A 26,922-nucleotide genomic window follows, 5' to 3' on the forward strand; every position below is an offset into this window, starting at 1 on the left:
AAGCAACTTGGTCATAAATAATAAAGAAATAATATACATAAAATAATGTGTATTATAATATGAAGTGTTATAACCTTGTATTAACATCTGAATGGTTTATATTCACTAAGTTGAACATCAGACATGAGAAAGCAAATAAAACATAGTTGTAATTGTTATGTTTTTACGAATATACTGTAATAATGAACTGACAAGCCATGGTCTACTCACTCCAATGACTTGATTCTTGCGGGTCAGTGAAGGTATCTTGAAAATTTTGCACCAGTACAGAGTTTTAAGGTTGCTTGGAATACTCACCTGTCAGGCATAAAATCGTATAAAAACATATAATGTATAATAGAACACTGTAGCTATCATATTTCCACAGTGGCAAATACATCAAAAAGAAATAATAATAATAATATAATAATAATTGCACTCCTCAAACACTCCCCCTAGGAATATTCTGTATATTTCACTGTGATCACAGTTGTTGTTGTTGTTGTTATAGCAATATTATTGCTGCGCTTATCAACGAAAGTTTATAAGCGCGTAACAATAATACACTAGTCCAACAACAACAAATTATGAAAGGTAGAACTCAATGAGTGAGCTAACAGGGACTTAATATGAATATCACTGACGTTAGAAGAAAGAATATCCCACGTCTTCACATCCTCATTGAAGTTTGTGCGAATTAGCGGAGGTTCCTGTAAGTAGAGACTCTTCGTCCCTCGGTGATCGAACTTGTGCTGCTGCATACTTGTCATATTAAATGGATCCTCATCGTCGTAGGCCCAGATCACTCTTACTGTGTCGCCCTGTGTAAGAGTCGATGAATTATTCAGGTCTTTAGCAATGAAAGGGATATTTACAGGAGTGAGAATATATTGTGTCTCATTTATTAATATTACAGGAAAATAGAAACCCAAATGTAATATTATCCTTTACTATGTCTTCTTTGCCACTGATTGGCCTGTTAGCCGCTTGGATGGTCGGTCACGTCTCATCTGTTACTTACTGTACTGTTGTACCTGTACCAATGTTGGTCAAATCTGATCTTGAATGAGCTCACACTCGGTGTCGTCACAAAGCTTTCTGACAGGTTTTTCTAAGTTCAAATCTCTCCCGCCAAAAAAGTTTGCCTTGACAGTTTTCTGAACTTGTGGCTTCGTAAACCTGAGGCTGTGACACCTAATGGGGCAGGCATCCGACAATTACAATTACAAATATGAACTATGAACACTAGACTGAGTAATGCCCTCTGACATGTAGATAAAATTCTATTAAGTCACCTCTTCTCTGCCTATAGCCAGGGCCAGATCGAAATGGGGGACAACAGGGGCTAGAGCCAGGGGCCACCACACAAAAGGGGCCCCACAAAGCAGATCGAGTTCTAAACATCCAAACGGTGAAACACAACCACACAGACAAACACACATTATATAAAATCAGATAACACATAACCCCTAACATAAATAGGTTCTCATGGTAAAAGTGTACACAATTGCAACATTACACTTTTAACTGTACCGTACATAAAAGCCCTGGCCCTAATAGTGTGCTTCTCAGAATGTTAAGAGAGTTGTGCAACGAACTTGCCGAGCCCCTTGAAATCCTGTTCAGCATATGCATGGGTGAGCAAAAGGTCCCAGGGACTGGGAAATGGTATTGTGAGTCTTATATTTAAACAGGGAGATCGCACGAACAATTATAAGCGGGTGAGCTTGATCAGCATAGTGTGCCGTGATGGAACAACTACAACACAATACCTTTGTAAAGGATTGCCAACAATGTTTTATGCCTGGATGCTCCTCCTTGACGCAATTACACAGACCCGAGAGCGTGGTGGCAATATTGGTAAGATGTATTTAGACTCTGCCAAGGCTTTCGACAGAGTACAATACCTTATGAAATGCTCAAAATTAAACTGGGAAGGGACGGAACTCTGGTGAGCTTCCTAACGTGGACCAGAAACTTCATTAAGTACCCGTGACAAGTGGGTTACCACATACCACAGGGCAGTGTACAGGGACCGCTGTTGCTTGTTTGTTTTATGAATACTATACCAGATGCTTTTCAGTCCTCCATATATATATATATATATATAAATATATATATATATATATATATATATATATATATATATATATATATATATATATATATATATATATATATATATATATATATATTTGCGTTGGATGTTAAGTTATTCAAGGAAATTAAGAACCAAACAGATAGTGAAGATCTCTTTAGGCTCCAGGAGTGATCAAAATAATGGCTATTAAGATTCAACGTCACGAAGTGCAAAATGATGCAATTAGATCATATCAACAGTAAGGAGGTGTAGCACATGTCCAAACGAGACGAAAAATAACATAATTAACTTAAACCAAATGTGAAAAGGACCTGGGTGTTCATGTTGACAACGGACTGAAGTTCTCAAACCACTGAAAGAAAGTAAATCAAGTAAATGGCCCGGCCCTTATAACGCTCTTCAAAAGTAAAGTACTATCCCCGTTTGGATAACTCTGTCTGTTCCTCGAGATATGCTGCCGTAGCTAGAGGTGGCAGGCTCCCCGCTCGTTAATATTACATTTGAAAATTCTACTTATTCTATTTATTTGTGAGTTACCTTCGAGGCGACTTCGATTAAAACACATACCTATCATAGGATTAATATTATTTTATATCACCAACAGATGCTATCGTAAAGGGTGCTTTGATTTCCAGTCACTTTTATATTCCGGTGTGAAAATTTGACAAAGTTCAATCACAGACCTTTCCTGGAGAGGTTCTCTCTAAATTTGATTTACAACTGAGAAGGAGTCTCTGAGACACATTGGACGAGTTGACGGTGCCCAAGTTTTTTTATAAAAAAAGCATTTCAACAAGTAAAAAAAAAAAAGGCTAAATTTCACGATTGTAACCATATATTCTAATAAAATAGGCTAGATATTTTCTCAAAGGTCACGTGACTCAAAAAGCTCAGTGATTGGCTGTGACGTCACCAGCTAGTGATGACATTACTCCAATCCGATTTAGTGCCGTTAGTGCTCACTCGCTGTTTCCTGTCCTGCAACCATGCCCTAATCCATTTTAGAATATCTCCTCCAATGCCATGAACCTCCAAGTTTCGTAATAGTTTATCGTGGGGACTCTGTCGAAGGCTTTGCTAAAATCGAGATACAGGTATGCGACGGGCACCGTCGTCCACCGATTCGAAACCAAATGAAAAAATGTTAATAGATTAGTCAGACAAGAACGCGCACTTGTGAAGCCATGTTGGATATCATTGATCAACTTGTGCTTCTCCAGGTGATTTCGAATAGAGTTTAAAATTATTACTTCCAGCACTACAATTGATGTTAAACTGACTGGACGCTAGTTAGAGGATAGTGATCTATCTCCTTTCTTGAAAATCGGTATCACATTCGCAATCCTCCAGGATTCTGGTACTACACCCGTTTTTAATGACATGTTAAACAAGTTTGCTGAGGGCATACTAAGCTCTTCCTTACTTTTCTTTAATACTCTGGCAAATATCTCATCGGGACCTGGTGACATATTAGGCTTTAGCTTGTCCATTTGCTTACTAACATCGTTACTAGTCACTACTACTGTATCTCACTTAATCTATTTCTTCACTATCTCTGTATATAGTCGGTGCTTCAGGTATCATGTTTAAATTTTCGGTAGTGAAAACTTTTGAAAAATATCTAATCAGATTATTGCTCATTTCTCTGTCGTTATCAGTTAGCTCGCCGGTATCTGACTGTATTGGTCCAATCTTGTCTCTTGTTTTAGTTTGATACATTTGGAAGAATCCCCTGGGGTATGACTTCGCCTCCCTTGCTACTTTCAATTCATTGTTCCTCTTTGCTATTCTTATCTCGGCCTTAACTCTACTGGCCAATACCTTATAATAATCTCAGAGGTAAACTTCACCACAATTTATTCTCCTACCTATAGCCTTCCTTTGGCCAATAATATTCTTTAAATAATTATTTATCCATTTGGGGTCATTGTTATTTGGTCTGAGTTTTCTGTATGGTATGTTCTGCCTGTGTACATGAAGTAACTTTTTATTTAAATTGTTGTGGAACTCGTCAACCTCAGATCTCGTGATCAGGTCATCCTCAACCATCATATTTTGTGAGGTTATTGTTGTACGGTCACCAGGTAAAGTGATGTCGCCCTCCGTGCGTACATTGTGTGAGGTCATATAATTCATCCCAAACGTAATACCCTTTATCTCAGCTGCGCTTTCAACTATCAAAGTTTGCCCTTCTGAAATCTGGGACTTAAATGGAATTTTCCTTGCGATTGCCATTAAATTCTGCTGTGAATCTCACTTCTTTGTGATCGCGGTTAGCTAGTTTGTTCCCTACCTCGACGTTAATTTTGATGTTTTCTCTGTTTGACGGAACTAAATCCAGTATATTAGCACACCGGGTGGGTTCGGTTATATATTGACTTAGGAAACAGTCCTGAACGGTTTCAAGAAAATCCTCTGATTCTGAGTTACCCGTTAAAGTCGCCTTCTATACAGATTTTGCTATGTCTGGATGCCCTGAGCATTTCATCCCGAATGAGTCGCTCATTAACTTTATCAAGATTAGGAGGTCTATATATTACCCTAAGATTAATTTTTCCTACCATCGGTTAATTCTATCCATATTGTTTCTGTATTCATTTCAGTTTTATTTCCTTATTTATTTCACACTTCAGAGATTATCCCTGAAAAAGATTGCTACCCAGCCTCCTTTCCTAATCTGTCTACCAGTATGGAATAATCTGTAACCTGTAATTTGGTATTTGACAGGTAATTCACGTGACTACAAGTTTATCCATGTTCTGGTTAATGCTATTATATAATTTTTTCGGTACATACCAATGCCTTCATTTCATCCATTTTGTTTCTCATACTTCTACTGTTTGCGCAGTAGACATTTAAGTTAGTCGTGATCGGAGTCCTCCCTTTGTCACATTTCGGTTTTAACTCCCTATTTTCTCATCATTCCTAGCACTATTTCTCTGTAACATTTCATTTTGTTTACCGGCTCCCTCTTCATCTCCTCGTTTCGTGCTCACACGTTCCCCTAGCAGTTTGAAGACTTCGACATCTTTTGAACTGCCCTCTCGAGATAGCCAGCCAGGGTTGCCATCCCATTCCTAGACAAATGTACCCCATCCCTAGTATAAAGGTCCCTTCTGCTGTAAGAGTTGTCCCAGTTGTCAATGAATGAGACTGATATTGACTTGTAATATCTGTCAAGACGGCCGTTGACACCAACTGCCCTTGACAACCATTCATTGCCAACTCTCCCACTAGGCAGGACACCACATATGATAGGGATCCCTTCCTTCACCCTAATACGTTCAATAGCTCTCTTGAACTTCTCAAGGAGCTCCTCACTCCTACACCGGCCAATATCATTGCCTCCTGCACTGAGAGAAGGAAGATGTGATGGTGGCTTACTGCTCGCCGAGTTTCCTATGTCAGAGCATTGCCTCTACTATTAAGAAGATCATTTTAGCGTAGTTATCAATTAATATATATACTGTCATGTTTTAAATGTAAGTATAAATATATTAGTTATCTGGTATCCCGGTGTTTATTTGATTGCTGGATGCCAAAAAGAGCCATAGAAAATTTTGAACTTTTGACAGTGGAAATTAAAGCTTTCGTCAATGATTTCCTTAGTTTCTTAAATCAGGAAAGGAATTAGGATAGCCGTGGCCAGATGATTTGCTTGGGACAGGGCACCGCAACCTTTTTACACTAGTCGGCCACTTAATGGTGCAAGTAATCAGCGATCAGCCGCAGGTGTACTAAGCCAACATAAGTCAGCATTGTGTTCCACAGAATTGAATGTAAAATCAGAAATGCAGGACTATAATTTATGGTCAGAAAATGTACTGTATATAAACAACATCGATATTTAAGACTAAACATAGCTTTCATTTTCAGTATATACATACTCTGCATTGAAATAATAGCACTAGTCACTAGCTTGGTTAAATATTCTGTAAAAAATTAGGGAACATAACTTTTAGCAATATAAAATATGGAAATATGAAACTATCTTCGAGCAGTACAAAATAACGGTTTAATAACCGATTCGCACCCGAAATACAAGCATACAGGGAAAATTGCTTTATAAAGTAGTATTATGATATTCTGCAGTACACAGTACAATAACCCCCAATCAAAAATTACGAAAAAATTCCCTCCGTATGTTATATTTAGGAAAATAAAGTTTGCATTTTATATAGGAAAATAAGTGCTTCAATTCCAAATACAAATAAACAGAACAATACCAAAACTAATGTGAGGGTTGAACCTGGATGAGATTTGCAATTTCAGAAAAAGCTGGTTCAAAGTGTGTGTGTGTTACAGCAGATTTCACGAGTTCTGTGCTGTGACTGCTTGTGAGATTAGAACGGTAATTTTTCTTATTAAAGGTAAGTACACTGAATGTCTGCTCACAATGGTATGTTGATACAGTAGTATGTTGATCCAGTAGTATGTTGATTCCCTGCTTTTCATTTTCACCCACAATATAAGTAATAATAAGTTCTTACCGGCCACATAGCCCGAAATTTAGACGTTGCTCAGCCAGCCGCATACGTACCCCTTTCCGAGAAAAATGGGGTTGCGGACCCCTGGCTTAGGACAATCAGAGATAGGCTGGGAATAGCCTGGAATTGCTATATTCTGGGGTACCTTAGGGACAGGCTGAGACTAAATATTTCACCCTTAACTGGTACCTTTTGTAGGTAAGGTTTCATTAGGTTAGGTGGCGTTAGATTGTGATGTTTCTTTCAATATCCTGCTATGCTCGTTATCAACAGGTGAAAAATCTAAAGTTTCACAATTTGCATGATTAATGATTGTCTCAGGGAGACAACCATTGTACCCTGGGAACGGCAGTCGTGCCTCTCCTCGGAGAAGACATATGCAACAAGCAAGTGGCAGCTGGAATGGACCAGGTTAAATCTTCGCAACAACTGCAAGATTAACATCGGAAACTGGCCCTCAGCATACAGAAACAACAGGAAGGAAGAGGTGGTTCTCGCCAGATTAAGGTTAATTTGCATCTACCTGACCCACCTAAAACCTCACATAGGTAACTCCTTCCGTCCTATCTGTGCCGCTTGCAGCCAGTACGAACCAAAACGCCGACGACTGGCGATGCTAGCGACCAAGCAAGATTTCGTGCTGACTACACCCAGCCTATTGCAAGATGATGTCAACATAAGTGATGCTGTAATACTTTTCCTCAAGGAGACCCGTCTTATTGGCATGCTGTAAATGGTACATGCAACATGTGCTATTCATAATATGTTTGTAAATATCCCCTAAATAAATAATAAATAAATAAATAAATAAATAAATAAATAAATAAAAGTAAATAAAAAGAAAATGGAAAACATAAAACACAAGACACATATCAGAGACATTTCCACTACATACAACACGAGCATATACAGTACAAAGTAAAACTGACAGCTAACAATACCATTACAAACCAAAAGATATGATCCACCATCATATCACCCATTCATATCATAACTCATCTAAAAACTAAAACAACACCAAGAAAATATAAGAAAGAAAGAAAACCATCAGCGTACCAAGAAAAAATAAGAAATAAGACCATAAGAGTAGTTAGACCAGAGTAAAATAGCGCAAGAATGAAGACAATAATAAAAAAATCAATTAATGAACCAGAAGAAGAACGAGGAAAGAAGACAGCAGTTCCAGCCGAAATAAGCCGAAAGCCGAAGTGACCAGAAATCCCCAAACAAGCAAGCAAGGAGTGTAGTACAGACTCCCATCTTCATGACCCACGTACACTCGCACCAAAAAGTATCGGTGCAGGGTGAGATCGACGAGTTCCGAAACGATACGTATACACTGTGATAACGGGAAGGTTGGTAAGTGTATCCTCATAACCCCCCCCCACCCCCTTCACTAGGTGTTACCATATGGCTGACAATCAGGGCTGCCAACATACGGCTGGAACAACTCGCCTTTCCCAATACCTATCGTCACTGGTCTCAAATTATTCACACTACAGTATGCACCGATACTTTTTGTTGCGAGTGTACAAGATTCACACTGCCACAGCTCAAGCCCAGAACCTGCCCAATGGAAAAGGAAGAAGTACTGTAGGTTAGTAGTAGGGTTGTTTAACTTGTTTGGTGACAGATGAGGGTACAGTCTTTGAGCTTATGCCAAAAATGGAATGGAGCTAGTTGGAGAGGAAGAGTTTTGAATCTGATCTTAAAATGTCAGAGTATTCGTTGCGTGGAAGAATGAGGGCATCGTCGTAGAGTTTTTTGGGGGAAGAAAGACTAGATCTCTGATTTGCTTCGGAATAATCGAACCTCGGATAAGCTTCATTGGTTGCGATATTGCTGTTATATCTCAGAGTTTGACTGGAGTGGTGGGAGGAAAACATTTGAACTCAGCGGCTTGTTGTGTGTACCTCTGGATAGCTCTCAGGCCGCCCAGATGCAGATATCGGAGTCTTATTATTGTTACGTGTTTTAGTATAGAGGGGGTGGGTATGGTGTATTGGGTCTGTTTAGTATGGAGGGGTTATTGTTTCTGTATTTGCAGTGAAGTATGATGTCAAAGTATTCCTGCCATTGTGGATGTATGGTTAAGAGTTTTTTTTTTTTACTCCTAATAGTCTCCAGTGGATGTTGAGAGGTTGAATGTTGCTCTGTTCGCGTAAGTGTTCATTTGTGATAAATTGTGTCCAGTGTGTGTTGTGTATGAACTTAGTGCTATTTATATATCTCCTCTGGCGCCCAGAGTATCCTAGCACCATCCAGGCGTAGCAGGTCGGAACGATACGCTTGAAAGGTTCTAGAATGATCAAAACTTACAATACGTAAGTAAATCATAAAAAACGATAATGCAATACATTCTAGAAAATTCTTACATAGGTATAGACAATAATTAGAACACCAAGCTCACCAAAATTATAATACAAAATTATACCTCGGCATAACCGATGATTAGCATTGTCAAAATATTCAGTGCTACTAACATAACCTAACCTAACCTAATCTAATCTAAGCTATAGTAGCACCAAATATTCCCTCTTCATGTCGCATTATTTGTATAAATTAAAATTAGATTCATCAATGACTATTTTCGGGGGGGTGGGGGTGGCATCAAGGCTTGCTACGGCTGTTACAAAAGTTGGCCAACAAACTGGGGGCTGCACTCCGACACCTCAACAACCCAGAGAGAATAGAACGACTGCAGTTACCTAGCTTATACTACAGACGAGCAAGAGATGATTTAATAGAAGTGCATAATTACCTCACAGAATATTAATCAGTCGAGTGTTCATACCTGCACAGCCCACTAGAGGTCACAACCTCCGGGTAAAGAAGCCACAAGCACAGAAATTTGTCATATCAAACTTTTTTGCAGTGAGAGTTGTGATCTCTTGGAATAACCTGCCAGAGAATGTTGTAATGGCACCGAGTATGATCTCATTCAAGACCAGACTTAACCGACACTGCCGCATGTTCAAATGCATTATACCTACTGTAGAGTCAGTACCTGCCCAGTACTTACCAGCTACTAAAATAAGTAATGGTTGCGCCTCTAGATCGAGGATGGCTGATCCGAGGGCCACCTAGGCGAGAATTTGCTTAGGATATAGAAGCTGTAGCCAACATCATAACCACACCCTAAGTTAAAGAGTTGCATGACCCAGTGTCAAGAAACAGTCCGAGAACACCGGGCAACTCGCCAACTGCACTGGCTAACCATTACCCCGGAACACGATCCGCAAATCAATTAACATCCAGGTTCAAATTACTGCTGGGTAGACAAAGGCAAAAGGCGTAAAGAAACTTGCCCACAATTTCACCCTGCACGGGGATTGAACCCTGGTTCTCTAGCTTGCGAGACGATCATCCTGACAATTACAGCACAACTACTACTACTTTGCTGTCACTCGAAATTGAGTATGGCGATCATCCAGCGATGATACAATGATATGAGTTATTAAGGATATCACCTACGTTGATGAGTTCTGAGGTGAATAAAGAGGCCGATATGGGACCAGCAGGGTCATTTACAGATGTTGTACATGTGGAGGGCTATATCTAGTGCAGGAGGGGAGGCGGCAGCGTCTTACCGGCATTGGTGCTTGTCTGCCTCGGTATGCATTCGGGCTAACTCGAAAGTACTGACACCTTCTTGTGTGGTGCTCCTCGAGGCTTTACTGTGTGGAGTAATCATCTACCAGGTGAGGGGCTCGATTTGGCACTTTTTCAGGTTTGTCTTAAGACTATCCTTATTCCTTTTCAGTTGCCCTCCAGCGATGCCTTTGCTATTCGTTAGGTGACTGTAAAGTAGCTGCTTTGGCAGTTTGCTGTCGACCATGCGGGTAACATGGCCAGTCCAGCGTAGTTTTTCATGGCTAATGGTAGCCTCGATGCTCCTATAGCTAGTGTCGGCGAAAATTCTGGCATTTCTTCTCTTGTCTTCCCTGCGAACTCAGAGAATGGAACATGGACTACGATGGTGAAAGTTTTCACGTGTCTTGAGGTGCTTCCTGTATGTGACCCATGTCTTGCTACCATATAGCAGGGTGGGGAGGACCACTCCTCGATATACGTGCAACTTTGTAGATAATTTCAGCTCACTACAGTTAAAGACACGGGTACGGAGTCTGCCAAAGGCTTGAGATGCACATCTCATCCGATGTTGAATCTTTTCATTGATGTCCGCAGCGGTGGACAGGTGGGAGCCGAAATACCGAAAGTGGGTAACATTAGAGAGGGTAGTAAGTTTAAGCTAGATGGATGGTGGATGTGTGGCTGAACCAGGGCCAGGTTGAAAGGGAATTTGAGTCTTATATACATTCACCTCAAGGCCGAAGTGTGCATCTGCGTAGGTGCTCATGATCTACTGTAGGTAGCATTCAGTGTGAGCGACAAGGGTGAGGTCGTCTGCATACTGAAGCTCAGTAATGGAAGCTGCCGACACTTTTGTTCCTGCCTGGAGTCGTCTTATGTTGAAAACGCCCTTCATCCAGGACTCGAAGTCCATCCCGCCGGCTAAATTGGTACCGGCATAAGTAAGGAAAGCAGCCAAGAAATTGAAAAAGAGAGTTGGTGCCAGTAACATCCTTGTTTTACCCCCGTTTGGATGGGGAAGAACTCAGACTGGGTGTCATTGTGCAGGACACAGCCGTTCATGCCATCGTAGAGTTACCTCACAATCACGATGAATTTTGGTGGGCAGCCAAAACGGCTGAGGGTCCGCCACAGGTGTTCCCCGTTCATCGAGTAGAAGGCCTTGGTTAGGTCGATAAAGGCCATGTACAGGTCACGACGAGGTTCTCTGCACTTTAACCGCTCTCTGCCGGGCAGCAAAGAACATGTCAGTGGTGCTACGTGTTAGTTTAAAGCCACATTGAGATTCTGGGAGGAAGTTTTCGGCCTCAGGAAGAAGTCTGTTGAGGAGGACTTGGGCGATAATCTTGCCAGCTACGGACAGCAGCGAGATCCCGCAGTAGTTGCCACAGTCTGACCGGTCACCCTTTCTCTTATAAATATTGACGGTGGAGACGTCTTTAGGAGCTTGGGGGATTTCTTCCTTTTCCCATATATTCTCCAGAAGAGAGTGGGGATGGCTAGTAAGCAGAGGTCCTCCTGCCTTATACACCTTGGCTGGGATTCCATCAGACCCTGAGGCTTTGTTATTTTTCATCTGTTTGATTGCAGTAACTACCTCATCCAAGGTTGGGGGATAGCTGAGGTGGGTCAGCTCTGGATGCTGAGGGACCTGCTGGGTAGTCAGGACATCCACATCAGTGTTTCGGTTGAGCAGTGAATGGTAGTGCTCTTTCTAGCGTTGAAAGATGCCTTCTTCGTCTTTAATTAGGGAGTTACCAATGAATGGGCGGAAGGGGACTGCACCATGAGTGATTGGCCCATAAAATGTTTTTTTGTGGAATTGAAAAATTCGCGTATCTTCTGTTGATCTGCAAGTTTTTGCGTTTCACATGCTTTATTTTTAAAACAGTCGTTCAGTAGATTGAGAAGTTCACACTGGGCCGCTGCTTTCTTCTTGAGGTAGGTATCAGCTTTGGTCCTGGTGTATTCTTTCGATCTGGCCGAGGGTCTCTCTGCAGGTTTTTGTCATGACAGTGTCGAGAATATCCCAATGAGCACTGGGATTTGGGCTGTTTGTTGTCGGGTTGTTTATCAGCCCATGTTGGTGCTGCTCTCTGAAAGCATGTGCTACCACTGGATCCTCCAGACGCTTAGTGTTAAAACCTCTTCTGGAGGCTTGCTGCCTTCGCCATTTTGGGGCGATGTGAAGTGAAAGCTTGGCTCTGACGAGCCGATGTTCAGAATCGCAGTGGTCTGAGCCACTCATGGCTCAGGTGATGAGGACATCTCAGCGAACTCTTTCTCTGACAATGTTGTAGTCAATGAGGTGCCAGTGTTTGGATCGTGGGTGATGCCATGAACCCTTGAACTTGTCAGCCTGAGTAAACAATATATTGGTGATAGCGAGGTTGTGTGCAGCACACTTGCTAAGGAGGAGTAGAACATTGGGATTACACTAGCCTAGTCCATTTCTCCCTATGGTTCTCTGTCAAATGTCATCATCTCTGCCAACTCTGGCATTGAAGAAACCAAGGAGCACAACCTTACCTTCTCTGGGGATGGAGGTTAGCACTCTGTCGAGGTCGGCGTAAAAGGCTTCCTTGATGTCGTCCTTTGCATCAAGTGTTGGGGTGTATGCTCTGATAAAAAAGGCATGACGTGAGTGATTCAGTTGATCTCAGAGCATCATGAAGCGCTCGTTGATCCGACAGGCACTTTAGTTAGCCTGTGTAGGATGCGTTGGTGGATGGAAAAGCCAGCTCCAAAAATGCAGTTTCTCTCCACAGCAGACTTACTCTTCCAGAAGAAGGTACAGTATAGCCAGACCCCCTGTTCTATGAGACGACCCTCGTTTGGAAGCCGGGACTCACTAATGGCTGCTATGTCGATGTTATACCTAGCCAGCTCTTTTGCCACAAAGGCGGATGTTCTTTTATAACACTCATTTGTGCCAGTATCCAGAAGAGTCCTGACATTCCATGCAGCGAGCATAAGAGGTTGCATAGTTTGTTTTTGATTTGATCTATGATTACGATTGTGTTTTCGACTGCATAAGGATGACCTTACTGGGTGCGGTTGCCCAGTCAGGTTGTTTCTTTATGCAGGCTATGTTTAGGGCACCTTTTCTAGCCCCCTCCCCATGTGGTGTGAACAGAGTGGCTCCTCGAAAGGGCTGCTCAGTCGTATAGACAGGAGCCGGATTGTACTAAGGCCTAGATCACAGTGCATAAGCGACCATCTTATCTGTACCACCCATGTACAGAGTTGTGACTAGAGACTCCCGGCAGTCATCTCTGCCTGTCCCCTTCCCCACTTGTCCGTCGTCATAGAACTTTTAGGGGTATAGGGGTTTGATGATGATGATGAGGAGTATGATGAGCTGAATGATGGCTGCGTATGAGTTGATTTAGGTGGTGAGGCAGGAGCGCAGGCTGCAACCACACATCTTGGCTTTCCCCTTTCCTTATCCAGTGGTGCAAGTGTTGCAAAGACTGGGGAGAGGGAGAGTTGCACTGGACTGCCGATAGCCCAATTTGTTTGGTTTCGCCTTAGTAGCCTGTCCATCATGCATTGCCTTCGTCCACCGGTGTATTTGTTGGGTTCCCTTGGTGGTCACCTCTTCCGCCTTTACTGCCGTTGGAGCTCTGTAAGTATGTCTGCCTGATGCGGAACTCCACCACAGATTTTTCATTCGGGGTTTACTCCAGTAGCATTAAACATTCCAAGATTAATCCGCAAGGCAGCGGGTCAGTCGTTGGTAGGTGCTACGACGTGTCCACACGCCAGTGGGCCTATGCGCTGTCCCTCTAGGGCCCACTGCTACTCCGAGATCCCCTACTGGTCTAGCCTGGGCCCACGAGGCACCCAGTTACAGTGTGTTGCCACGAGGAGGCACAGCATGAGTCTTGACGGTGAAGAGGCTGTGTAATGACAGGGGAAGACTTATGCAAGTTCCTTTCCTGTTCGCCACGAGGGCTAGCCAGCGGCGGTAGCTGAAAGCGAGCTGAAGCAAGTAGTGCTTGCATCTTAACACTAGCATAATGCTGCCACACCAGACGCATTACACCACCCTGTGTGCGGGCGTGCACACGCACGCGCACTTACCAGCAGCGCGTTACCGACCACCCAATCGGCTAACAGGCCGATCAATGTGAAGAGGATAATGTAAAGTCAGGAAACGCGATAACGGTTAGAATATATATACAGGTATATAGGAATTGATGAACCAAGATGAGCGTGAAACATTGATTCTGAAAGGAAAAGATTAAGTGACATAAATGAAGTGCTTGAGTACAATATTTGAAGCATAAAGGAAGCAGAGAAAAGGTAAACAAGAAGAGAGATGTGGATTAGAAAGAAGCGCCAGGCAGAGAGTAGATCAGGTGTTCTAGACATATTTAGAAAATTGGAAGTGAAAGATTGAACAAGTATACAATTCAGAGGTGGATGGTACGGGTGGAGAAAGACCCTTCAGATTGATGGGAGAGGTGGAGGAAGCACTAAAAGTGAGGTGGATGAACATCTTGAAAAGAGCAGAGCGTATACAAGGGAAGAACATGGTATCCAGCGCTATTTGGAAAATTTGATTGAAACATTGATTGAAACAGTTTACTTGGCCAGAAGAACACAGATACAGAGTCGATTAAAAATCATACTATTGTATTAACATGGCTGGGCCAGTTGAGAGCCTGAGCTATGTGTTACAGATGGGTAATTAAGTCCGGGACTTAGAAACCTCCCATATCAAGATAGATTAAAGAAACTAAACTTGCATTCCCTAGAAAGACGAAGAGTGCGGGGAGATATGATAGCAGTATTTAAGTGGGCGAAAGGAATCAATAGAGGAGATATAGATAAAATTCTTATAATATCCGAGCAGGATAGACTCGTAGCAACGGATTTAAGTTGGATAAGTTTAGGTTTAGGAGGGAGATAAGAAGGAACTGGTTCACAAATAGGGTGGTAGACGAGTGGAACAAGCTTAGCAACTGTGTAGTAAGTGCTGGAACGCTGGAAAGTTTCAAAAGGAGGCTAGATAGATTCATGGATGATAGTGTGTGGTAGTAACTCTCGACAGGCCAACCGGCCTATTGCAGACTCCTTATTTTCTTTTGTTCTTATGCCTGATTATGTGAAGTAACTGGGATAAAAAAGTTAGACAAATGAGTTCTTGTTGTAAAAGTGGAGTGTCATAGAAGAATACATCTATTACAACAGTAATAACGGAAGAATGATATTGATTGAAGAGAAACATTTCATGTATTTCATCTTAATTTTGGCCATCCCGCAAAATAGCAGAAAAGGGCATAAGAATAAAAAGAAAATAGTGAGTGTAATGACATTGTAACTACAAGGTTGATGGTAAACAACTTAAGTAAACTGATTGATGACTTTGTGTCTTACTGAAAGCTGATAGTCAGAGCCATGGTCGCAGGTGTTCCACGAGCGGGAGAACCTCAGGACTGTGTGGGTGTCATTCTGGTACCCTCCTAGCAGCTCCACGTCCTGAGACTCGTCCACACTTGGTGGCTCATACCCGTTGGAGTATCGGTCCTGGGGAGAATCATTCCCACCCGGAGGGGAAAGAGATAATTAGCTTCTTGCACTGAATCCTTGAGTGTCTGAACAAAATGGTTTAATATGGGAAAATTAAGTCAATGGTAAAGTTAAAAAATAAAAGTTTACTCAATCACTGCAGTCGAAAAATCGATATTAATAAACAGTAATAAACAAGACTTAGTTCTCCATGAGATTAGTTCACCTTTTACGTGTGTGTGAAGGGGAAGGGGGATTAGGCATTTTTTCTAATCCTGAATGTTGACTCTGATATACAACGTGTATTCACTAGAAGGTTTTTTTTCTTAAAACATTCAGTATACTGGTCAGAATGCATCACTGGAAGCATCCCCCGCCCACAGTTATCGTTTTTTTGGGGGGAGGGGGGGTATTTGTTCAAATTCTTAAACTAACACAATATCATAAATTATTTTCTTCTATATTAATGCGCCATAAAACAATAATTGAAAAAAATGTGTACCAACATTCATGAAGCATATGATATTTAACTAATGAAAAAAAAGCTCTGATGAAGAAAGGTGAAAGGTTATAAATCAAGGTCAAATCTGTGTAAAATATGATGTAGAGCTTGTGTGATAATTATTAACCTGCTTGTTGAAATAAATTGTGGGTGAAGGTAGTCGTTATTATCTGGAACTATACTCACATTCAGGAAGACCTCGCCAGATTCGTCCACCCAGCCTAACACTATGTCGGCGCCTTTCATACCACCATTGGGAGAGAACCCGAGGCCCACGTACCCAGTCGTCGCCACCTACAAGAAGAGGAAGCTTGGTATTATAGGTGTTAGGGTAAATTCTCAATTAACATGACGCTTGCAGTATTATATTTAACAAAAGTTTTTATGTGTATAAACAGGCTTAAGTACTTCGGGACTATAGGAGTGCCATCCTCGAAGGATAGTAAAACTTAACCGGCAAAAACAGGTCGACCTAAAACATCAGGCTATGCAATGCTCACCCCATGGAAGGTAAACTAAAAATAAAGGAACAAACTGTGACCTTAAATTCTCATCTGCATAATTCTTGAGCGTTGAAATAAATACAATTTACATAGCTGGATACATAAGAATTGGACTATTATCGCTAACTGCTCCTTATGTATGATAATTTTGGTAGTTATGGAACAGTTCTAGTTTACAAAATTATCAGAATGAATTACCCAGCACGTCATGTTTCTTTGAACGTTAAGTAATTATATTTATGAGCCACTTTTGACATATAACAACTCGAAGCATCCTAACCTAAACCCCTTGTGCTGCTCGCAAGCGTGAACCCGAGACAAAATTTAAGAAAATTTAAGCCCTTTCATATGAACGCGGACTATTTAACAGTTACGAAGTCTTTTCAGTTATATTTCTACCCCATGCAAACTAATACCTGCGCAAGACATCAGACATCTCACATCACCAACCTGAACCTCGATGATAATGTCGTTGTCACGGGGCGTCCACCGCATGACGTATTTCCCTGTTTGGTCCAGGACGACTTGGTGTACCAGGTCGATAGGAGGGAGGGAGGTCGGCGCCTGAGCATTCACACTGAAGTCTCTCGCCACCATCATAATCATCATCACCTCTATTACTGCCATCATCACCACCTCTGCGGTACACATTACTGAGTGCATAGTCTTCAGTCTGGAATTCATGCACAGGATTGAGATTATGTTTTGATATCCTAACCACTTATTGTAAATGACTATTGCTTGCTTCAGTTTACATGGTTCATCTTAGATTCCAGAGCTTAACGCAGACAAATTTCAAGTATCTACAACCGAAAAACAAAACAGAGGATAATAATTATTACTTGTTTCTAAGTCGAAAGCACACAAACGACAAGATTCTATCTCACCGTTGCAATTATAATACGTGCAAGTGATGCAACAATTAAGGTCTTTTAACACATAGAAAACTGTTTTAATGAGGGCCGGATTTAGGGGTGGGTACACTGGGCACCTGGCCAGGCAGTGGCAGAACCAGCTAAACCATATGGGAGGAAAGGGGAGGGGAGGGGAGGATCCATGAAAAATACATGCAACTTCAAATAAATAAAAGGACGTCAACTGTTTATTTGGAATAATAGTCCATAAGAGGCACGTAATGTATTTAGACATTATTTTTTTTACAGGGATTAACCCAACGGGCACAGGTCACTGACCCACATCGGGGCCTGGGGTAGCCTACAAGAACAACAACAATAACAACAATAATAACAATAATAATAATAATAACAATATTAATAACAACAATAATAATAATAATAATAATAATAATAATAATAATAATAATAATAATAATAATAATAATAATTCATAATAAATAAAATTTATAATAAAAAATGCACAATTAAAAATAACATAAGATAATAGTAATGATAACAATAATAATATTAACACTGTAATAATAATATAATAACAATAATAATAACAATAATAATAATAATAATAATAATAATAATAATAATAATAATAATAATAAAGAACCACAAAGAAATAATAACAAATAAAAAAGATCAAAAGAGAGAAACAGATCAGCAACCTGGGACTTGGTCATAATTTTTATGATGCCATATGGCAGTAGGGTCTACCATTAGACATCTATCTCTAGCTACATTGAAAAGGTAAATTATCCACTATATTTCCTCAATGACATTATACAGAGATAATAGGTTGCCTTCCTACTACCTGTGTTACGCAGGGATGGCTTACGATCCCTTATAAGAGTAAATATGTCCACAATATCATCAGGGTTTATTTCCAGACAGACTAGAAAGTCACTCAGCAAACATGGCTGACTTTAGGACAGTTATGAGTCTCTTTTGAGTAGAGATTGATTTTCTCCTGAGGCAATTGTGATAAGAATCGCATCTCTGATTCGGAGTAGCGTGTGTCTATATTTGGGAAAATTTTTTATCATATTTCTCCTAAGCAATAACAACTGATTTTGGCCGAGTTTGTGAGCTTTTCCAAGACTGCTGACATATCTTGTGTTTACATGATCCTTGTCTTATAGAGCCCAGATGCATTTTTACGAAGTCTTAGACACTTTTGCATAGGGGCCCGTGACGTCATGTATATCAAGGATACTGTTTTAGTCCTGATGTACTCGTATATGACGTCCTGCCCCTAGTGGGTTGCCAGCCACAGCCATAACTTACGCTTCTTTATGTACCATTTTACAATGCAAATATGCATCATATATTTGTGTTTTATATAATTCATAATACTGACAAAAATAATGATGATATCTCTTTAGAAATTAAGTGGGAAAAGGGTCACAAGGAAGTTGTTTTAGGTTGTCAACTTGAACTTGACATGTACAGTTGCCTAAGGACGCCAAGCATTTGTTTTACCCACAATGTACAGCTCTCGGACGTCACAGTTGTAAACAGGGTTGGAGTAATTGTATTTGTAACTTAATTGAAATGTAACACTAGGCAACAAATTAGAAAAAAACGGTAACATGGTTCAGAGCAGCTTCTGTTTGGTAATTTTGAGGTGTTGATTTCAAATCTGGCAATAAAAATTATCTGGCACGTACAGTTTATTTGTAATACAAAAAATTCAATCTTACAAATACAAAAACTGAAAAATACCATTTATCCTGTTATTACTGTTACTTTTTTCCACGTCATCACACTAAAATTCAATAAAGAATAAAAACAATCATACGAAGACACAACAAGTATTAAATTAGCCACTGTATGGGCATTTGTTATTTTATTTCATCCTTTATGTATTGTATTATCCTCCGATTGTAAAAACCAGCAACAGTCCCACATCATGGCAGGATCCCTTCTACCCTGGTACCTTTCCTGTTCATCACTAACCGCCCCCAGATTCTCAGGAAAAAATTCCAAGTGCGAGTGCAAAAGGTGGACTTCAGGGACGTCCTGCATCTTAATTTTTTGTAGTTTTTTAAGAGTTCCTCTACAAGTTGGCATTAGTTTTCTTCCTTCTTGTTTCCAAGAAACCCCTTGACTACAGATGTGAAGGATTTGCATGCAGCTAGCTCATTTTCATTCAGTTTGTTTTCAAAGTTGTCATCACGAAGTAACTTTCTTATCTGTGTACCAACATAGATACTCTCTTTGACTTTAGCATTACTAAGCTGTGGGAATTTTTCCCTCAAGTACACGAACCCATCACCTTGTTGGTCAATAACCTTCTTAAAATCCTTCATTAGTCCCAGCTTGATGTGTAAAGGAGGTAGAAGTACATCGTTTGGGTCTACCAGGGGAGTATATTTAACGTTGCTTTTTCCTGGAACAAACACTTTTCTCTTTGGCCAGTCCTTTATGTTGTAGTGTTTTTGTCTTGCCCTGTTGTCCCATAAACACAGAAAACAGCAATATTTCGTGAACCCTCCTTGAAGGCCGAGTAGAAGGGCTATAACCTTCAAATCGCCGCAGATCCGCCATCTTATACTCCTTGTTTCAATAGCGGTCAGTATTTTCTCCATACTACCATACGTTTCCTTCAAACCTACAGAATGCGCTACTGGAACTGAAGGCTTCTGGTTCCCATTATGCAACAATACTGCTTTCAAACTAAACTTGGAGGAATCTATGAAAAGCCGCCATTCCTCTAGGTCATGTTTTTCTCCCAACTCTGACATCAGTCCATCTACCTCAGTACACACACAGAGGGACTCCTGCATACAGTAGAATGAAGATATTGTAATATTTTTTTTCCTAATAACAGAAATTCTTGCCTGTTTCGCTAGCAAGTTCCATTCCTGCTGTCTTGTTGCTTAAAGTTCCGCCTTCTGTTTTGACAGACGGAGATCACGTACAAGATCATTAAGTTCACTTTGTTCTATAAGATGTGGTTCATTGGAAGTCTGGTCAATAAAAGGAGGATCATGGGATGATTTTGGGATTTCTTCCTCAATTTCCTCATCCGAAGTTGAGAGCTCTTCCAAATTAACCGGTGGGGTAGGTATAGGGAGGCCTTCTCCGTGAGGAACGGGCCTTATTGCCGAAGGTACATTTGGATACTCAATTTGGTGAATTTGGTGAATTAACACAACCTCGGCGTTGTAGTCTCCCCAATTCTCCTGTTCAGTTTTGCTAACCTTGCATTTAATAATATATCACTACCAACACAAATACGTATCTTATATTCCTCCACTACATTCACACATACTGTATATCATAAAAATGTTACGTGACTCACATTTTTTTATTGACATATTTGAAATCAGCTCAAAATTAATAAAGTGCAGCGTATTTGATCCATGTTACCGAACCCTTGTCAACTAGTGTTATAATTAATTACAAGATAATAGGAATTGTAATTGTAATTGAAAAAGTTATCAGTTATATTATAATTGTAATTTAAATGATAATCATGTAATTGTAATTTAATTGACCATGGTCATTCCACTGAACCAAAACGGTACTCCGAATATATATATATATATATATATATATATATATATATATATATATATATATATATATATATATATATATATATATATATAAAACAAAGAAGTATGTGTACTTGTGTGTCCGCACAGGAATCTCGGAACCTACTTTACCGATCTGTAGTGATGATGGATGGTGTTCATATGTAGTGATGATGGATGGTGTTATATGTAGTGATGATGAATGGTGTTATATGTAGTGATGCTGGATGTTGTTATATGTAGTGATGATGGGTGGTGTTATATAGTGATGAGTGATGATGATGGATGGTGTTCATATGTAGTGATGATGGATGGTGTTATATGTAGTGATGATGAATGGTGTTATATGTAGTGATGCTGGATGTTGTTATATGTAGTGATGATGGGTGGTGTTATATGTAGTGATGATGAATGGTGTTATATGTAGTGATGATGGATGGTGTTATATGTAGTGATGATGGATGGTGTTGAGATTCTTCCTATATATCAGGCTTACAGGCTTACAGACCTAAACTCCATCTTTAACAACACACACCCACCTGTAATACTAATGGCCGACCTTAATGCACATCACACTGCATTCCAACACAACCGCATAGACCCCCACGGCCAACAACTACACACTCTGGTCACACAAAAAACACGCATTGGACCTTTCTTCCCCACATTCTACTCTGGTCACGGCAGAGGCACACCAGACATCGTCATTACTAACACTCCTGCCCTCCAATTCCAACACTACATTGCACCCGGCCCCGAGCGGTTCAAAAGATGTCGAAGCCTTTAAACTGCTAAGAGAACATATGAGCACAGGGGTGGAGGAGACTGCAGTGGGAGCGGGTAAGCAAAGTGAAAGGTTACACGGAAATAGTGCTAGGAATTATGGAAAAACTAAATTATGCAGGGAGTTAAAACATAAACGAGACAAAGACAGGACTCAGAACACGACTAACTTAAATGTCTACTACGCAATCTGCAGAAGTATGAGAAACAAAATAGATGAAATCAGGGCGTTGGTATGTACCGAAAAAATCGACATAATAACATTCACCGAAACATGGATAAACCTAGACTCACGTGAGTTACCTGTCAAATACCAAATTGCAGGTTACAAATCATTCCATACCGATAGGCAGATTAGGAAAGGAGGAGGAGTAGCAAACTATGTCAGGGATAATCTGAAGTGTGAAATAAATAAGGTAATAAAAACAGAAAGGAATGCAGAAACAATTTGGATAGACCTAATCGATGGTAGGGAAAAATTAATGATAGGAGTAATATATAGACCTCCTAATCTTGATAGAGTTAATGAGCGACTTATTTAGGATGAAATGGGCAGGGCTTCCATACATAGCAAAGTATGTATAGTAGACGACTTTAACTTTAGCCAAATAGATTGATTGACCTTACAGGTAACTCAGAATCAGAGGATTTTCTTGAAAAAATCCAGGACTGTTTCCTAAGCCAAAATATAACCGAACCCTCCCGGGGTAATAATATACTCGATTTAGTTCTGTCAAACAGAAAAAACCTCATTAATAATGTCGAGGTAGGGAACGAACTTGCTAACAGCAATCACAAAGAAATTAGATTCCAGTTAGAATTTCAGGGCAGCCACAAGGAAAATTCCACTTAAGTCCTAGATTTCAGAAGGGCAAACTTTCATAGTTTGAAGAGGCAGCTGAATGAAGGGGTATCACGCTTGGGGGTGAACTACATGACCTCACATGAGGTGACCTCTCACAATGTACCCACAGAGGGCGACCTCACCTTACTGGGAGACCTGATAACGAGACCTGAGGTTGCCGAGTTCCACAACAATTTAAATAATGAGTTACTTAATGCACAAAGGCAGAACATACCATACAGAAAACTCAGATCAAACAACAAAGACCCTAACTGGATAAATCATTATTTTAAGAATATTATTGTACAAAGGAAGGCTATAGGTAGGAGAATAAATTGTGGAGAAGTCTACCTCTGAGATTATTATAAGGTATTGGCAGGTAGGGTAAACACCGAGATAAGAAAAGCAAAGAGGAATAATAAACTGAAGATAGCAAGGGAGGCAGAGGCAAACCCCAAGGGATTCTATCAAATGTATCAAACTAAAACACGAGAAAAGATTGGACCAATACAGTCAGGTACAGGAGAGCTAACTGTTACCGACGGAGAAATGAGCAATAATCTGAATAAATATTTTTCAATAGTTACATTCAAACGGTTCCAGTGGCAAAGATTGAGGTGGACACCCCCTTCTTCTCAGGTTGGGTCACTGCAGCAGTCCTGAGGGAACCTATATATGATCTCATCAATGGAAATATCAAGGGAGCAAGAAACAGTTGTGCAATGTGCAGTGGATGCTGCAACCCAAACTGATGCTGCTGCTTTGACTCAAGTTAATGCTGCTGCAGTCACTCGGGGTATGGCTCAAACAAAACCTCGAGTCACCCCATTGGCTATTGCCACATCGTCTGATCTCATCAATAGTCAGGATGTCATCCAAGAGCAAGAGCATGACAGCACGCTCACTTCAGTACACAAGAATTTGATGGTTGGGACCATCAAGGAGACATTTGGGAATCGAACGAGGTTCGTAAAGAAGAGGAACCGTCTCTACCGAGAGACTGTGACGTCTCTGGGTGAAACACGACTGCAGTTCGTGGTTCCTTCCAAGTACCACCTGGCTGTGTTCAAGCTAGGTCATTGCACTGCTCTTGGCGGTCATATGGGTAAAAAGAAGACCTTTGATCGCATCAGTGCAGCGTTCTCCTGGCCAGGTATGGGCCAGGAGATCGCTTGGCTAGTCCGCTCTTGTGATGTTTGCCAGAAAACCAGTGATTGAGGGCGAGTCCCACCTGCACCACTACGGCCCCTCCCACTGATCCCTGAACCCTTTGAGTGGGTGGCGTTGGACATTGTGGGGCCGATAAACCCAAGGGCGAGCGATGGGGCAAAGTATATTCTCACCTTCGTTGATTTTAGCACGAGGTGGCCCGAGGCTGTGCCCTTGAGGAACATTGAGGCCACGACTGTTGCAGAAGCCATGTTGGAAATCTTCTGTCGGGTCGGTATCCCCAAACAAGTCCTCAGTGACAGGGAGACCCAGTTTACTTCTGCCTTGATGGAGGAGTTGATGTGGTTGTTATCGGTAAAGGGGCTAAAGACAACACCCTATCACCCGATGTGCAACGGACTCTGTGAGAGGTTTAATGGGACACTGAAGAAAATGCTCAGGAGAACAACCTAAGGAGTGGCCGCGCTACATTGACCCACTTCTGTTCGCTAACCGGGAGGTGCCACAGAGCTCACTCAAGGAGTCTCCCTTCGAGCTTATGTACGGCAGGTCCGTCCGAGGACCCCTACAGGTTCTTCGGGAACTGTGGGATGATGAGGAACCAGATCCGGAAGTCAAGACCACTTATACATATGTCATTGACTTAGCTGATCGTCTCCAAGAAACCTGTCAACTGGCAAAGCAAGAGCTGATAAAGGCTCAAGAGGTCCAGAAGACTTACTATGACAAGAAGGCCAAGCTTCGTTGTTTCCAGCCAGGTGACCAGTGCCTGGTTCTGTTGCCTACAATGCGCAATAAGTTACTGGCTCAGTGGAAAGGTCCATTCGACATTGCAGAGCGTGTCTCGGATCTGATTTACATCGTCCAGGTGGGATCTCGACGAAAGAAGTTCCACATCAACATGCTGGAGAAGTACTTCCCGTCACCGATCAGGGGTACAGTCTCCACTGAGGAAGACAGGGACGAGCCTTCCCAGTGTGATTCAGGGGTAACTTGTGCTGCCACAGTGATCTCTGACAGTGATGAGGAGGATGGGCATGTCACTGCACACTCCCGCCAGAGTGAGACTTTCACGGGCGTTGAGGTGAACAGAAATCTATCAGCAGAGGAACGAGATGTCATCGGCTCTCTGTTACATCGCTACAATGACATCTTCTCTGATAAGCCAGGAGTTGCCCGGGTCAACTCTCACACTATTGAACTGACCAGCCCTACACCTGTTCGGGTAAAGCCCTATCCTATCCTTATGCGACAACTGGACACTGTCAAACAAGAAATTGAGGAAATGGAAGCAGTAGGAATCATCGCAAAATCATCGTCTCCATTCTGTAGTCCTATGGTAGTCGTCCGAGAAAAGGATGGGGGTGTCAGGATCTGTGGGGATTATAGGAGAGTAAATGCCATTACCCAGGTGGATGCTGACCCTTTGTGTGATCAGAAAACTATTTTTTCAAGAAAAGCTGGTTCCAAGTTATTTACCAAACTTGATCTGACCAAGGGGTTCTTCCAAATCCCACTGGACTCGAAGAGTCGGCAGATCACAGCCTTTGGTATCCCAGGGGGCCTCTACCAGTACAGAGTCCTTCCCTTTGGTCTCACAAACTCCCCTGCCATCTTTAACCACGTTATGAGGCAAGTCCTAAACGGCATCAAGGGAGTCGAGGCATTTGTGGACGATGTGTTAATCCATTCAGCAACATTTGAGGAACACCTGGAACTCTTAGAGGAGGTATTCCGGAGGTTCCAACAAAAAAACATGACCGTGAAACCAAGCAAGTGCGAGATCCGTCAGGCTGCAGTACAGTTCCTCGGGCACACTGTCGGCGGAGGACGCTGCACCTGCCAGAATGAAAAGATAAAAATGGTCCAAGATGCACCACGGCCCACTACAAAAAAACAAATGAGGTCTTTTCTGGGCCTCGTAGGGTACTACCGGAACTTCATCCCAAACTTTGCCGTGGTGGCTCTTCCTTAATCCGACCTGCTCAAGAAACATGCATCTAACAAGGTGCAATGGGGACCTGAACAAGAGGATTCTTTCAGTGCCCTCAAAAACCTGCTATGCTTGCAATCCATCCTTCAACTGGTGAGGAAGGAAAAGCCTTTCATCCTCCGGACCGATGCTTCACAGGATGGGGTTGACGCAGTGCTACTACAAGAGGCAGACGGCGAGGTTTTTCCAGTTGCGTATCACAGTCGGAAGTTGAAACCGGCGGAGAGGAATTACAGCACGGTTGAGAAGGAACTTTTGGCAGTGGTGGAAGGCATCAAGAAGTACTACTACTATCTCTACGGAGGTGAGTTTGTGTTGGAGACAGACCACATGCCGCTCACCAGTCTCCGACCATCTAAGAATGCAAATGCTCGTCTGATGCGGTGGGCACTGTATCTCCAGCAGTTCAACTTCGTCCTCCGGTACATCAAGGGCAGCCTGAATGTGGGGGCTGACCTCCCATCTCGACATGTGGCGAACCAGAGCAACTGATTGAGAGGTCACCTTCCCAAATGAGTGTGGAGTTGGTCTAGACTCCAGTCGACTCGAGCCTCCAAGCGTCTAACGGCACGTCATATGTTATGTATTTTTTTTTCTCACACCTTTCCACACTTGAGAATATAACACAACACAACACCTGTGCCACCTAAACAATGTCTACATACCCTACACCACACAACACGTTGCTGTAATGTAAATATAGCGTGCTTACGCTTAGCATGAACTATTGCTCGGGAATTGTCGCCCTCGCCGCGGAGTTTTCCTCCAGCCAAAAAAACTAAAGTATATGTTGAGGTTTTCCCTCAGTAGCGATTGGCGACTACATTCCATTGCAGTGTTAATGTTACACACACACCACAGTGTGAATGTCGAATTGTGTGTCTAGGCTAGGCTTTCTCTCGATTGTATACAGGTGCTAAAAATTTATTCTCCAAAGAAAATTTTTTCTTAGTAGGGGCGATTGTCATGGTTGCGTTGGGCCTCTCGCACAACCCATCCCAA

The 26,922-nt window shown here is 41.7% G+C and overlaps 1 protein-coding gene across 3 annotated transcripts in view; it reads right to left on the reverse strand.

The window, feature by feature from the left end:
- LOC121877254 overlaps positions 1-26,922 on the reverse strand; it is a 137,526-nt gene that overhangs the window by 99,137 nt on the left and 11,467 nt on the right. For 2 of the 3 annotated variants that reach the window (XM_042383023.1, XM_042382944.1), the window contains exons 2-6: positions 17,134-17,356; positions 16,367-16,474; positions 15,547-15,696; positions 624-800; positions 211-297 (exon numbers count right to left, since the gene is read on the reverse strand). In XM_042383023.1, coding sequence (XP_042238957.1) covers positions 211-297; positions 624-800; positions 15,547-15,696; positions 16,367-16,474; positions 17,134-17,346 — 735 coding nt within the window. In that variant the 5' untranslated portion in view covers positions 17,347-17,356. The remainder of the gene's footprint in view (positions 1-210; positions 298-623; positions 801-15,546; positions 15,697-16,366; positions 16,475-17,133; positions 17,357-26,922) is intronic. The other variant, XM_042383107.1, reaches the window with a different exon arrangement.

Source organism: Homarus americanus, unplaced genomic scaffold (genome assembly GCF_018991925.1).
Source record: "Homarus americanus isolate GMGI-L3 unplaced genomic scaffold, GMGI_Hamer_2.0 scaffold51859, whole genome shotgun sequence".
Taxonomy (NCBI): Eukaryota; Metazoa; Arthropoda; class Malacostraca; order Decapoda; family Nephropidae; genus Homarus; species Homarus americanus.